Here is a 16,059-nt window from a genome sequence, read left to right on the forward strand (position 1 = left end):
TTAAAACAAAAATGGAACAGATAGCTTAAAAAGAAAAAAGTTATTCAATTTTTTTTTGGTAGCGGCTTTCATCAGCCACCCTGTACAATTTGTGGCATAGCCGAATAACAACATGGGTTCGAACTCGAAGATATGCATGAAGGGATCACGTCCGAAGAATGCCGAATGGACGCCTGGTGAAGATAGTATAAGGCGGTAAAGTTAAACACGCAGACCACTCGGAAGACCGCCAAATTTGCCTTACAACAATGTCTTGCAGCTTGATTGGCTGCTGGCGTTTACAATTTAGATATACAGTTTAAACACAATTTCCATCAAACACGCAGTGGAAACAATTGACAATTCTCGCAAACCCAAAGCCTGCAAACCCAGCGTTTGACTTTGGTAGAAACGCATTATAAGTTAGCATACTTAGGATTTCTCTCAATTTTGGAATTCCACTCATGTCAGCATTTTATAGCCTCCCCGAGTATATTAAGGTATTTGCTTTTTTATAATATTATTCATCAATTCTTCATTATATAAGAACGCCACACTGAAATATTTAATCCCATTTTTGAGTTTACAGTTCCCCCGATTTCAATTAAAAATCCACCGATTTGAAAGAAATAACTTCCTTTAGTACAGTTATGTTAACCCCGATATATAGGAGGCAGGACATCTGACACATAAATCAAAATATGAAAATCAATATATCTCTAAAACCTATCAAGCTAGGGATATTCTGCCATCCCGCTTCCACAGCTGTTGTGACCTTATCGTGGATGCTCCGAAAATTCGAATTCATGGATTTTAGCCATTGTTAAAATGCTTTTGTGACACGATGCATTGTCCTGATGAGAAATAATTTGTTTCTTTTGGAGACTTTGGAAACTGAATCTTTTTTCACGATTTTTTTGTTCAGCTAGTCTAAAAGGCTACAATAATGTTCAGAATTTAGTCAGTCTGCAAGTAATCCACACAAAAATTCCGATTGGCCGATTTCGGGATACGAACTTATTTCGGAGCCGAAGAACCACCTTCACACCACTTTTAAGCCTCTTGCTTTGATTTAGGACCACGGTGATAGATCCAAGGCTCATCCATAGAGGAGAATCGACGCAAAAAGTCCACTTTATGCTTTCGAAAACGCTCTACATGTTGCTGAGAAAGTCAAATTCGAATGTGTTTTTGTTCCATTGTTAGGGGTTGCGGCACCCATCGTGCACACAAGCTCTCTGAAACCCAATACTTCAGTCAAAATATTGTTACCTTGCCCAATGAGATGTTTAGGGCTTCTAATAAATCTCTTTCAGTCACTCGACGATTTTCCAATATTCAGTATTTTTTCTACGATTTCTGGTGTCGTTGCTATTTTTTGACTATACACTTAAATTATAATATTATACACACTTTTCGATGAATCAAATTTCGAATATGATATACAGGGTATCCGGTGACAGAATTAGGTTTTAAATTTAAAGTTTCTGCCAAACCGTTGAACGTTAGCTTCGTTATTCGTGCGGGTTATTTAGTCACGATGCCGCAGTGTGCAGGACTTCCAAAAACTATTGTGCATGAAATATTGAGGATATAAGACTTCACCCCTCCAAATTCAAATCCTGCAAGCACTTAAGCCTAATGATTACAATTTGGCTAACAATCTCTGGCAGACAATGTTTGAGCATTTTCGTAGGTGAAATATCTGTTATTGGTCAGAGCCCGCTATCATAACATAACAGCCACTTCACAGTCCCAAAGCGATCGTTTGGTGCGCATTGTCAAATAGTGGAATAATTTCATCATTTTTTTTTAAATCGTCGAGGACACACAAGACTTTAGCAAGATTGCGCCACGCCCCACCCGACCAGAGTGATCATGGTGATACTGCGTAATTTCTTCCCTAATAAACTGAGAAGCGGACCATCTGAACAAAAAAAAAAATATCGTTCGTGAGGTTAAAGACATTCCGACATTACTTCACCAGCGAGTTGTTGTTGTTTCCAAGTCAGATCCATGAAAGCAATGAATGCTTTTATTGTGTTCAGTGGGGTGGAGACTGTCACCGCCTCTGATAAGTCTAGTGTCGAGCCTTTTCTTGCTAGCTCATCCGCTATCTTATTACCCCGTATGTTCCTATGACCGGAGTAATTTCAAGCCAATGACTAAGCAATTCTAGCTCCCCTCTACACTGTAAGACTAGTTTGGACGAAATGGAGTTGGAGTCTAAGGCCTCGATAGCTGCTTGACTGCCTGAGAAGATAGCTACTCTTGCACCAACTTCCTTGTAGAGTTTTAGTGATTTGCATGCTTCTCTGATTGCTAAAAGTTCTGCCTGGAACACGCTGGCATAGTCAGGAAATCGGATTGACTGAGATAGGTGGAGTGGCTCCGAATGGAAGCCAGCTCCCACACCACAGTTCATCTTAGAACCGTCGGTATATATTTCGATATCTTATCTTCCAATCACCTTCCCTTTGCTTCGTTCGGCTCTCGGAGGAAAACGTACCGTAAAATCTTTCTTGAAGTTAAGGTCGAGGACTGTGTAGTCTGATCTGTTTTTGAGCAGCGAGGGTTCCTGTAGGAGGATCTTACTGTGACCGTACGACCATGTTGTCCAGCTTCCTATGTCTCTGAGCCTCTCAACACTGCAAGTAACGATTGTTTTAATGTGTAAATCATTGAGCGCTTCAGTAGGACAGGTGCTAGGCGTTCCTGTTGTTAAGATACACGCTGTTTTTTGTATCTTGTGCAGCTTAGTTTTGTTGTATTTCTTTTCTGTTGCAGCCACCAAACTAGTGCCGCATATGTTAGTATTGGCCTTACAATGGCTGTGTAGGACCAATTGGATATTTTGGTTGGAGACCCCATTTTTTACCCAACATTCTCTTACACGTGTAAAATGCTATATTCGCTTTCTTTACCCTGTACTCTACGTTGGAATTCCAGCTGAGTTTGGGGTCTAGGATAACACCTAGGAATTTTGCCTGATGGGTTAGCGTGAGATCAACGCCGTTTAGTTTTGGGGGATTAAAGTTTGGATAACACCTAGGAATTTTGCCTGATGGGTTAGCGTGAGATTAACGCCGTTTAGTTTTGGGGGATTAAAGTTTGGTACCTTGGTTTTCTTGGTGAATAGTATCAGTTCAGTTTTTCTCGGGTTTGCACTTAAATCAGCGAGTAGTACGGAGTGCGGAGGCCAGATTCCAAAAGTGTAACCGACGTAACGGTCAACATTTAGAGAGCATAGTTAAAAAAATACAAATAAAGCCCGCACTTGCCTTCTGCGTAATAGTTTTGAACTAAACTTTTATCAATAATAAATAATTTTTTAATTTAGCTTTCCATTTCTAATTGCGCCACCGGACACCTTGCATTTATTTGGAAACCTGCTCAAAACCCCTTATTTAGTCGAACTAAACGTATTCAAAAATTTCCTGCTACAGGGTAATCGCTTACATGGCTGACGTGACATTTACTGTTAAAAGAAAGTTTGTGGATACTCTAAATACGATTTGCACAGGGTTATCTAAACGCAGTTGTTAGTTACGACCTATTGGTAAATCCTCTCAAGACGCAGTTCGTCCTATTCACGAGGGAATATAAAATACCCAGAGCTCACTTCTCTTCAATATGGGGCGCTCCGACATCGTGAAATATGTAGATCTTCGACAGTAAGCTAGCGAAGAGGCCCAACATTGAGGAGAGGATAAGGAGGGCACAATCTCCTTGTATGGTTGCAGGGTCGCCATTGGCAAAAGATGGGGTCTCTCGCCTAGAACTTTACCAAACACAACCAAAGGAGTCACTAATCCGTGCTCCAAAGTTCACCAAGACTCTCTCGAAACTTTTCAATAACTAAATTTAATATGACATTACATACATTTGTGGGATAGTGCATAGGTGAAAACTTTAATGAAATGGTTAGAGAAAACAAACTATTTTTTGTACTAAGAACATACTTTTATTGAAGATCGGGTTGAATGTTAAAATGTTTATTTGTTAAGTCAAACATTACAGTTTTTATAAAGTACACCCTCCTTCATGGGACGTATACCATGTGGAGTAGCTAATCTTTACAACGCAGCATTTTGCAAATTTTGTAAATATGTATATATAGGGCTTTTCAGTAAGAACGCTTCAACTTTTGAACTTTTTTGAATACAACACAAACGGTTTGACTTTTTTAACTATTTTTTTTTTTATTATCGAGTTTGAACATATACATTTAAGTATGAAATTCGATTTCTTTTGCATGACCACCGCGTGAACGTTTTACGAAGTCCAATCGTTGAACCTAATTTTCGATCACTCTTTTGCATAAATCGGCCGAAATTCTAGCAATTTTGCGTTCAATATTGGCTCTGAGCTCACAAATCGTCGCCGGCTTGTTACTGTAGACCAATGACTTCACATAACCCCAAAACGGGACGGCTTGTTGAATGGACCGTAAAATGGCCGTAATGCTCTTAAAGTAGCAGCAACAGAACGATTATTTTCATAAAAAATTTGCACAATTTGCAATCGTTGCTCAAGTGTATAGCGTTCCATGATGAAATGTATACTAATGAAGTTTGCAAATGACAAGCGAAAAATAAAAATTTTGCGTCGTTCGCCCTCTCTATCGGAAAAAAGTTGAAGCGCACCTATTGAATAACCCTATACTTATATAATATATGTAGATATGGGGGCCGTATTTAAGCTTGTCAATCTGGCTTTTTCAGTATCTTTTTCAGTCTACTTTCCATATTTTTGCACTGATTTTCCGCTTTCAATGCTCTATCTTCTAGGACTTTTAAATTGGTTGTATACTCTTCTGCCTGTTTTTTATAATCACGTTCCAGTGCGGTAAATAATCGGCGATATTTGCGATTTTCCTCACGCAGTTTTAAGTTTTCTCGATGTAGGTTTTCTCTGTAAATAAAGAACAGTTTTAAATTCATAAATACTCATATATGAACGATTCAGAATCGCATTCCTCATGATTTGTCTATGTCATGTGCAAAATGTTACATGAAAATATTAGTGTAAAAAATGCTCAACCCAAAAAATACGAGAGAGAAATATAAATAGTTTATTGCATGTCTCTTCACAATAAAAATGGTAATTGAAGTTCATAATATGGCTTATTATTATTATTAATTTTCTTTTTTTTTTTGCAGCCAATACTTATGTATTTATCGAGGTTGAAATGAAAAAAAAAAAAACAATGTTTATAAAGAAATTTTATGTATTGGAAACGAAAAACACAAAACAAAGCGTTGTTGTTGTTGTGCTATTTAAATTGTTTTGTTCTGATATAACCTTTTCTTAAAATACCTTTTGGTAGCGTAATCATATTTGAAGATGAACGTTATTTTAACTTCCAAGGGATTTTTGTCTGAATTCCATTAATCCTATCTCAAACGACAGTTCACTAACCAAAGGAAGTATTATTGAGTGTACCTTCACATTTACGAGTATACATAAGTATGAATTCTGGTAAACTAACGAAATCTTTAACTTGCAAATATGACCCGCTCGTTTTCCTCCCTATGATGTCTAAAAGATTTGATTAGTTAACTGTTTGATAACTGGGAAATGAAATTGCTGACGAGCTTGCCAGCAAGGGGACTGAAGTGGTCTCAGAGATATCCTACCCGGTTATCGGCATCCCCCTGACTATTGTTAAAGTGAGTTTGCAATTTCTCAGGAAAGCGCAAAAAAGATGCAGGTCCATTGTTTCATGCGCTATTTTGAAAACCCTGTGGCCCTAGTACAATAGACCTAGGACTCAGAAAGTCCTGGGGACTTCACGCCATTCAATTTCCAAACTCGTAGCTGTGTTTACCGGTCATTGGACGATCGGCACACACGCGAAAAAGCTAGGTTCACCATTTAACCCCCATTGTAGAAGTTGTGACGACCTTTTAGAGAAGGAGACTCTTGAGCACTTTCTCTGTAGATGTCCCGATTTGGCAGCTGGTCGATTAAGGTCACTGGGTGCTCCTTTCTTCGAAAGCCTGGAGCAGTGCGCCAACCTAAATCCCACCAATCTGCTCCGTTGCATTAACAGCTCTGACTGGCTGTAGATATCTGCCTGCTGGAGATCTCATAATGGTATCAAGTAGTACTTCAACCATTTAACTACCTACTTATCTTGATGGCTATAATCGAAGAGAGAAATATCAGTACGCCTTTACAATTCAGGATAAATAACTCAAAAATGTCATTTCGCAATTGAAAATATAAATTAAACTGTTTTAGTGGCCTCCAAATATTTACTGTTCCTATTTTTATTTCGTGAGCTCAAATAAAAATATTCAGCCAGCATTGCTTTATCGACGGTAATCAAATTCTTTTACCCGAATACTTTTTACACAAATCCTGACAAAGATTTGGATATTACACTACGCAAAACTACACTGTGAGAAATTAAGATTTTCATCCAAATATCTAAATTTATGCAAACCCTGAAATAGTGATGAAAGTTCTTGGTCGAATATAAATCCGGATCGTTTCGGTAACCCATAAACAACTATCGGTATCCACTAATCTCCACTTTTAAACGTTCTACCACCAGAGCAACAACTCACAGCAGAGTTGAACTGCACTCATTGAGTTGTAGTAGCAGCAAACAACTTTCTTTTTATGAATGCTGCTGAAGTAACAGTCCTTGGTCGTAAATAAATCCAGGCCGATTTGGTAACTTAAAACTGAATACCGGGTGAACAATATCCAGTTTATGATAAACCTCTTTACTTGCTTCGTAAAGCCACCTCATCTTACAACTGTTTTCCTTTTGTTCGACTCAATCAGACACATTTCCTTTGATTGCCAATACATGGCATCTAGACTGGGCTTAGTAACAACAACAGTAACGAACATTTAAGCGTCGTAGGCAGTGTGCTTTACTATATACGAGGTGTGTTCAAAAAGTATCGCGAATTTTGTGTTTTTTCAAAAATTATTTATTTATTCATTAATATCTATTTCGTCCCCTTCAAAGTAATCCCATGAGATATTATGCACTTGTGCCATGCGTTTTTCCAATCTTCGAAGCACTTCAAAAAATAACTTTTTTTTGTTAAGCTCCTTCTTCGATGCCGTCTTTATCTCGTCAATCGTACCGTAGCGTCGTCCTTTCATTGTTCTCTTCAGTTTCAGGAACAAGAAAAAGTCACAGGGGGGGCAGATCGGCCAGATCTGGGGAATACGGTGGCTATGGCATCATTAGTGTGTTGTTTTAGGCCAAAAAGTCGCGCACAAGCAACGATGTGTGAGCAGGGGCGTTATCGTGAAGCAAAAGCCAATTTTTGTTCTTCCACAAATCCGGGCGTTTCTGGCGAATTGCTTCGCGCACATTGCGCATAACTTGCCTGTGGCAAGAACTCATGATGCACAACACCCCTGTAAGCAAAACTTTTACATTCGACCGAACTTGGCGCGCTTTTTTTCGGTCTTGGTTCGTGCGGCAGCTTCTATTGAGATGATTGAGCTTTGTCTTCCACGTCATTACCATAAACCCACCATTCGCCATCAGTTATGACACTCTGGAGCAAATTTGGGTCGTCGCGGACAGAGCCCAACATCTCATTAGCCATGTTCATGCGATGTTGCTTTTGGTCGAAATTGAGCAGTTTTGGTACGAATTTTGCGACGACCCGCCTCATGCCCAAATCATTGAAAAAAATCGATATGTCTAGGTCCTCAGCAACTTCTCTAACGGCGATTCGACGATTGGCCAAAACCATTTTCTTCACTTCATCAATTTTATCGTCTGTTGTTGAAGTGCTCGGGCGTCCGGCACGCTTTTCGTCGTTCACATCATCTCGGTCTTCGAAGAACATTTTGTACCACCGATAAACGTTGCTTTAGTCCAAAGTAGCTTCTCCGTATGACACAGTCAACATTCGGAATGCATCCGCGCACTTAATTTCGTTTTTTACACAAAATTTGATACAGGTTCTATAATCCATCTTTTTGAATACGTAAAAATCGAAGACGAGCCGAAACACGTGCACGCAAAGCAGCTGTCAACAATTAACTGATCATTCAAAATAGCCGAACTAGTCGGCATGAGTGAGAGACATGAGTACTAACATATCGCCACAAAAAAATTCAAAATTCGCGATACTTTATACACCTCGTATTTATTATATACTATATAATTGACGCGTATACCATTTTTGGGTATTTCGCCGAGTTTCTCCTCCTATTTGTGGTGCGCGTCTTGATGTTGTTCCACAAATGGAGAGACCTATAGTTTCAAGTCGACTCCGAACAGCAGATATTTTTATGAGGAGCTTTTTCATGACGGAAATACACTCGGAGGTTTGCCATTGCCTGCCAAGGAGCGACCGCTATTAGAAAAAACATTTTAATTTTGGTGTTTCACCGAGATTCGAACCTACGTTCTCTCTGAATTCCGAATGGTAGTCACGCGGCACGGCCGTCGCTTACTAGAGTAAGCAAAATCTGGTCACCTCGTAAATATTGGGTTGGCGACTAAGTAATTGCTGATTTCACTCATAGATGGCTTCAGTTGTATATTTAGGTTTGCAGACGTAGTACAAATATAAAACACATTTTGTTATTTGATAGATATCAATTAGTAAAAAAGTTTTTTTATCGTTTTAGAAGTTTTCGTTTGGCGCACATTAAAAAATGGAAAATCAAGAGGAACAATTTCCTCATATTTTGCTTTTTTATTTCCGGAAAGGGAAAACCGCGTCGCAAGCTCATAAAAAGTTATGTGCTGTTTATGGTGACAAAACCTTAAAAGAACGGCAGTGTCAAAATTGTTTTGCCAAATTTCATTCTGGTGACTTTTCACTCAAATATGAAAAACGCTCTGGGCCGTCCAGTTGAAGTTGATGACGCCCTAACAGTACAACACGTGAGATTGCAGAGAAGTTTCATGTATCACATACATACTATATATTGAAAATAATTTAAAACAACTTGGCTATGTTCCAAAACTCGATACATGGGTTCCTCACGAAATAAAAGAAACGCATTTAACACAACGCATTAACAGCTGCGATTTGCTAAAAAAAGGTAATGAAAATGATCCATTTTTAAAACGACTGATAACTGGCGATGAAAAATGAGTTGTTTACAACAATATCAAGTGGAAAAGATCGTGGAGCAGGCCAGGTGAACCAACTCAAATAACATCCAAAGCTGATATTCACTGAACTTATATTTGTTAGCAGTTTGGTGGGATTACAAAGGAATTGTCTACTTTGAACTCTTACCACCTAACCGAACGATCAATTCTGATGTCTACATTGAACTAACGAAATTAAATAATGCAAAGCTTGTTGGGATGTTTTGACACATCCACCATATAATCCTGACTTTGCACCATCTGAAAACTCTTTGAATGGTATTATAAAAATTTCAATAATGATGATGATACCAAATCGTACCTGTGTTCAGTTATTTCCCAATAAAAACCAGAAGTTTTATGAACGTGGGATTATGATGCTGCTTGAGATGGCAAAAGATCATTGATTAAAATGGGCAATTCATTACAGAATAGTTATTTAGTTCTATGAAAAATTTTTATTTGATTTTCTAAAAAAATCCGAAATTACTTAGTTGCCAACCCAATAGTTCAGAGTAGTTTCTTATTTCTTAAGCCTATTGGTTGCAATATTACAAGAAAATTCTGATTAATATTGATCCATTTTTTTTAAGTGTGTTCAAATAGGACTTTATGTATAACATTTGTTGTAGCAGCATGAACATTTTCTATACATGTACGGGGAATGCTGCTGAAGTGACAGCCCTTGGCCGGATATAAATCCGGGTGGTTCCTGCTAAGCAGAACCGACTGTAGTGGGGACGCATATTTGTATATATATTTGAATAAGATCTTTAAAATGATTTAAGGGGGATTTAGTTCTTACAGTGAACCAAAAAAACTGGGGCACTAATATTCAAAAAATTCAAATTTATACATATATATAAATAAAGAAATTATTTACAGATTTTTAAGAAATCATTTGCGTTGAATATGCCTCATTTTTAGTATCCAATATGCATAATTGCATTTTTTAATATTAAACTAACTCCGTTTATTTAAGTAATAACCTCAATAGTAAACATTTTTCTAAGTCTAACAAGAAGTGGGACACCCTAAATGTTTAGCATATTTTAGTAGACTATGGGTATTCCTTTATTTTTTTATAACTGATTTCACATTTTTCACATTTCTCCCATTGACGTTTCAAGTTTTTAAGAATGAAGATGAATAACCAAACATCGAGTGATTTAAAAGAACTTATGGTGAAATACTATTCCGAAGGGAAAAATGTGCGTAAAATCGCGGAGATTTTGAAAAACCTAAGTAGAAATACATATATTGAAAAAAAATAATGAAAATCATTCTTCTCTTAGAAAAAGTGGTAATGAAAGAGTTTCCAAAATTAACTTAAATGTTACCAATGTAAAAAAAATTGTGTCCCATCCTGCTCAGAGCTCAGATCTCAATTTCTTTGAGCACTTGTAGGCCCACATTGAAAGCGAATTGCGCAAACAGCACATTAGTGATACAAATTCCCTAAAATCAGCGATTGAAGAGATATGGGAAAATATTCCAAAGATGTCACCCAAACTCTAGTAGACCCAATGCAACACCGTCTTCAAGCAGTAATTAGTGCAAAGCGATACTGCACAAAATATTAATTCATCAATTCTCCTGTATTTCCATATTTTATTTACTGTCCCACTTTATGTTTGAGTTGTAAAATTAAGTTATTGTTTTGTTGACTGCAAAACTTCCAAATAAATTAAATAATATATTATAAATTTATATATGGTATGTGATGATTATAAATTTAAGTCACTTTTGTCCAGGAAAGTTACTGATTGGTTAAGAGTTCGGTTAAGAATTTGAGTGCACAAAATTTTTTTCATTTATGTATGAATACAAATTTGCACTTTCAGTACAAAGTACTAGTACTACATTAAAAATTATAACTAAGTAAGTATTGTAGAAGCCGTTATCAATCGTCTGAAATATCTTTTTGTCACTTAGAAAGACACCAAACATCATTTTTTTTAATCTGTGTTGGAATACATAATAACACCAAAAGCAGCAAGACACTGAAGTAAGGCTTTCTTTGTTTATTTTTTTATTGCTTTTCGTGCTATTTGCTATTTTTAAGATCTTTCTAGACGATGACAACGATATGCATGCATTGCACATTTAACTACTTACAATTCTGTTTTCAAGCAGTTCGCTGGTTCCACATTAATCATCACCTCTGAAAATTATAAAAATGTAAATGGTTAAATTTTTTTTTGTAATAGTTTATTGTAAAAAGATTATTTACAGCACAAAACTTAAAATAAAGATAAAAAATATATAAAAATATCTATGTATCAGGAAGTAAGGCTTTTAAATGTTGATAGTTTTAGAAAAATTGAAAGCTTTTACCAAGATTTTGGAATTTTGAAATGTCTAAAAAGTTTCCAAATTTTCATATTTCACAACTCACTGTGACGATAATAGATATAAGACAGGCGAAAACAGAATGGCCAATTTCAATGAAAAACGTAAACAAATCCTATTAATATTTTTCTGAGGAGTACATTTTTTTAATAAATTATCATTAGCCTGTAAGAATCCCTTAAATTCTAAGCAATTCTGATTGTAACTGCACTTTGTAGTTAATAGTTCAGTATGAGCTTTACGGCGACATAGACATAACGCAGCGAACAAAGATCCAGCGGCTTTGTTGGCTGGGTTATGTCGTCCGAATGGATACAAACGCCCCGGTTCCGAAAGTATTTGATACGGTACCAGCTGGTGGTAGTAGAGGAAGAGGAATACCTCCTCCGCGTTGGATAGATCAGGTGGAGAAGGACTTGGCTTCACTTGGTGTGTCCAATTGGCACCAGTTAAACTCGGCCAAAAGAGCGTGAGCGGTTATAGCACCAATTAAGAAGAAGTTAATAATGGTATTATATAGTGAGATTATACAAGGTGAACGATATGAAGTGTTACCTAACACCATAACTTTTTTGTGTGAAATTAGGTTTTATTGATTTCAAAGACAATTTGTTCAAAAATGATTACATTTTTAACAAATATTCACTTTAGCTCGATATGACCACCTTTTGCCTTGACTATAGCCTTCAAACGGTCAAAAAATTAGTTGCATGCTGCACGAATGTGATCTTGAGGTATTTTGGCCCATTCTCGTACAATCCCTTTTTTCAGCGCATCCATACTGGCATACTTTTTAGTCCTCACCTGGCTCTCCAAAATTGACCAGATGGAATAGTCCATCGGATTTGCGTCTGGCGAATTCGAAAGCCATTGTGTGGGCGAAATGAAGTGTGGAACATGATTTGTTAACCATTCTTGGTTCACACGAGCTTTATGAGACGGTGCCGAGTCCTGTTGGAACGTCCATGGTCTATGACCGAAATGTTTGCGTGTCCACGACTCTAAAGCAGCTTCTAAACCATTTTCTCGATAATAAGACGCATTCACTTTGACACCAGGCTCGATAAAAACGATTGGAGAGCGTTCATCAGCGGTCACTGCGGCCCAAACCATTACTTGCGATGGGAAATTGCTTCGAGTGGCCATACGTAGGCTCAAATTCTCGTATGAGCGTTCGGTCAAGTCAACACGATCGTGTTGAGTGTTTATAAACTGCTCAATTGGGAAATTTGTATCATTAGAAAACACAATGTTAGGAAATTCGCCACGTTCGTGCAAGCGCAACAAACCCTTTGCACTTTCGCACCGAACTTTTTTTTGCTGGGGTGAAAGACAAGTGTGCTTTTTGGAACTTGTAAGCCTTGACCTTGAGCTCATTTTTCAATATGCTTTGAATGATGTCTTGCGATATTTTCAGTTCTTTGGCCATTTTTCTTCCACTTCGACGTGGATTTCGTTCAAGTCGAGCCTTCACTTTCCGAACCATTTCTGGCGTTGTTGCGGTTTTTTTTGGTCCACCTCCATAGCGTTTTGCAATGCTACCAGTATCATTGTAACGTTTTATAGTGCGATACACAAACATTTTATTCACTTTGAGGTTACTGAACTCACGAACAATGGTGATTTTGTATGGTGTGATTTTCCAACATTCAATTGAGACTTTTGTGGTGTTCATATGTTGCCCCCACTCTTTCTCTGGGAGCGTTCGATCCAGGTAAGCAAGGAGTGAATCGGACTAGGTTTGAGATGTTTTTTATCTCTAATGTGTATATCTATCTTCCTATCTATTTTCAGTTAACTTTTCTTTGTTCATGCATTCATCTAATTTTCTACAGTTACATAATTTTTGGCATACCGAACTTCATCGAACAATTCACTGTTGTTAACACATATATAATTCATTTTTACCATTACGGATTTTAAACTTATTCCAAATTTTTTAAAGTATGGCACTTCCTGAAACAAGTTTGATGGGGCATGTGAAGGGTTGTGGTTAGTATCGGGGTGCCTTCACATGCTGGACATATGTTTGGTATGTCGGGGTCAATTCTGGATAGGTATGAGTTAAACCTGCTACAATATGCAGAACGAAATTGTGCCAAGGCTACGCGAGTCTCTCGGGGTAGCTGGAGCTCTTCATCTACTGTTGGTGAGAGCCGATTCTAAGATACCGGAATGACACAGATTTTTCCCGACCAAGGGACATTTTCCGGATTTATCATAGAAAAAAATTAGTGGGTCAGGCGCTTCAAACACAGCCTTTATATATGCAACGCCCTCTGTGCCCATTACGGGAAGCACAGGCGCTAATTGTCACCCTTGCTGCCCACCCCAAGTTCTTTGTATTGTTCATTAATTAAAATACCTTGGAATGGATCTGTGCCTCCAAGTACTGCTGGGTTTTCGAACAGCGTTTCATATTCATACATTACTGTACCCTCTAACGATGATCCATCTTCGTACGGAGTGGTATCCTGAGACGTTATGCTTAGTTCATCCTGCTCCTGAAGTAGTTCTTCTTCCTTTACTATGTTTGTATGTGCTCGTTGCTCAAGTCGTTGACGTTTTGGGGTATGTAAATTTCGGTCATAAATAGTTGGCACAGCGTCTCGTTTTAGATATAGTTTCTTGCTGAAACCTAAACCACAAAAACAAATTTACATTTTCACAATTTTCATAGGAAAAAATGAAGTCTTACCCATTTCATACTTTAGGCCGTTTTCAAAGTCTTCCCTTATAAAGTGGTACATACAGATATAGGAAGTCGTTATGTTGATATCCTTACTTTGTCGACAAAATTGTGTCCACTTTTGAGCGAGCGCCTCATCAGTTGGGAATGTGAAAAAACTGCAATCCGATGTTTTGCCTCCGTTGTCACTCCCACAATTTCGAACAGCACATCTCATTTTTCGATGTTATAAAATTTGTTTTTTATTTAATATTTTTAAAATTTTCGATTTTATAAACAATAACAGCGAATATCAGAGCCCAGACGAATATAATATCGCTTTGTATCCAAACAAATTGTTTCCATCTGCAGAAACCTATTGGTATGACGTTGCCACTTAGCTAGATTTATTGAATTGTCGGCCAAGTCTATACAATTAATTGAGTGGTGTTTTAGGCAACTGCTGGTGCCATTGACGATGTGTGAGAATGACAGAAAGAAATTTTTAAGTTTTATTGAATATTTTAAGAGTTTCTCTTAAATTATTCAATTCAATTAGATTAGAGTTGCGCGCACAGATTTGATGGGCGCTACATTTACATATTATATATACGGGGATATAAATAATTACAAAACTGCAATGCAATACAAATAACAACAAACCTATGACGTAAAAGCTAATTTGAATATAAATGCTATTTATAGCATTTTAAGTAGCATTACGCAACAATTAAGTAACAATATGTACGAACCAAGGTGCCTTCCAAGGCGAATTGAGTACTGTCTTCTCAAAACAGTTACAGGTCACTTACCAATACAAAACAAACAAAACGAGGAGAAACCACATTTCTTGTAAAAATTCAGTGAATAGCTTGCTTCCCTCAGTACTCCTTAAACAGTTTCTGGATGAAAGTCTTACCTAAATCCTTTTTGGACATTTCATGACGCACTAACTACTCTTTCTCTGCGAAAGTTTTATTTGGAACCTGTCGTCTCTTATAAACCTCACAATTTTCAGGCATAAAGATGCAATTAATGGTGCCATATCTTAGACATAACCGTAACCAAGCATGATCTAATACCAGGTTGCGCCTTCCGAATTCGCTACACCATCAGAGCCCATGAATAAGCAAACAAGAGGAAGAACTACTTGTTGGGGAAGGAGAAGGGTAGGCGAAAGCATTGGAAACAACCAAGCACAAGAAATTATATGCATACATACTTTCTTGCCACGACGTCTTCCGCATAAAACTCAAAAAACTGCATTTGGAGGAATTATATTAATTGGAGCTTTTTCACAGCTCTTCTGATCAAATCGAATGGGCCTCACTGTAAACGATTACTGGTGCCGCATCATAACACCATAGCCGTGTGTAGCTATTGAATTTTGGTTTCCCCCGTAACCGTAAGCAGCAACTACTGTAAAATACTTGACATTTGTTTTAATATTTGGGATAAAAATTTGAATATTAGAAATCAACGACGAAAAATTAAATGACTAATTGGAAAACTATCCGTGTTTTTATGACAATATGCAAATCTTGTAATTAATTCCACTTCAATAGGTTACGGCGAGACTAATCGACAAATTTTATGTTGCGGCTATGGCGTTAATGCTACGACACCACTAATTGGAGCTTAAAGCGTTTAATAATGAGCTGAACTGTTGACGAACTTTAGTGTACAATTTCAGCTATTTTACGATAAGATATTCGCTCACGCAACTCACGCTTTTCTATCGAAATACGCGGTCCCATGGTAAAAAAAAAAGCGTATATAAAATATAAAATGCTATAATATCAAACTCGCTTTACAAACTATAGCTTTCATTTTCATTTCGTTGATTTAAGCTGTGGGATGAGTTCTCTGTATGTTTTTGTTGTTTGCATTACATTGAAATAAGTGAACACTTTTTTGAATTTCATATTGGCAAATGAAATAAAGCAAAATAAATAAGAAGTCTGCATAC

General features: G+C 37.3%; 1 protein-coding gene across 1 annotated transcript; it reads right to left on the bottom strand.

The window, feature by feature from the left end:
• Positions 1 to 3,958: 3,958 nt before the first annotated feature.
• LOC128854976 (uncharacterized) lies at positions 3,959 to 14,473 on the bottom strand. Its single transcript, XM_054089507.1, has 4 exons — positions 14,121 to 14,473; positions 13,788 to 14,060; positions 11,189 to 11,234; positions 3,959 to 4,893 (listed from the first exon to the last, which is right to left on the bottom strand). The coding sequence occupies exons 1-4, from the start codon at positions 14,326 to 14,328 to the stop codon at positions 4,686 to 4,688; spliced, it is 735 nt and encodes a 244-aa protein (XP_053945482.1). The 5' UTR covers positions 14,329 to 14,473; the 3' UTR covers positions 3,959 to 4,685.
• Between the last annotated feature and the right edge of the window lie 1,586 nt (positions 14,474 to 16,059).

This window comes from Anastrepha ludens, chromosome 2 (assembly GCF_028408465.1).
Source record: "Anastrepha ludens isolate Willacy chromosome 2, idAnaLude1.1, whole genome shotgun sequence".
Lineage (NCBI taxonomy): Eukaryota > Metazoa > Arthropoda > Insecta > Diptera > Tephritidae > Anastrepha > Anastrepha ludens.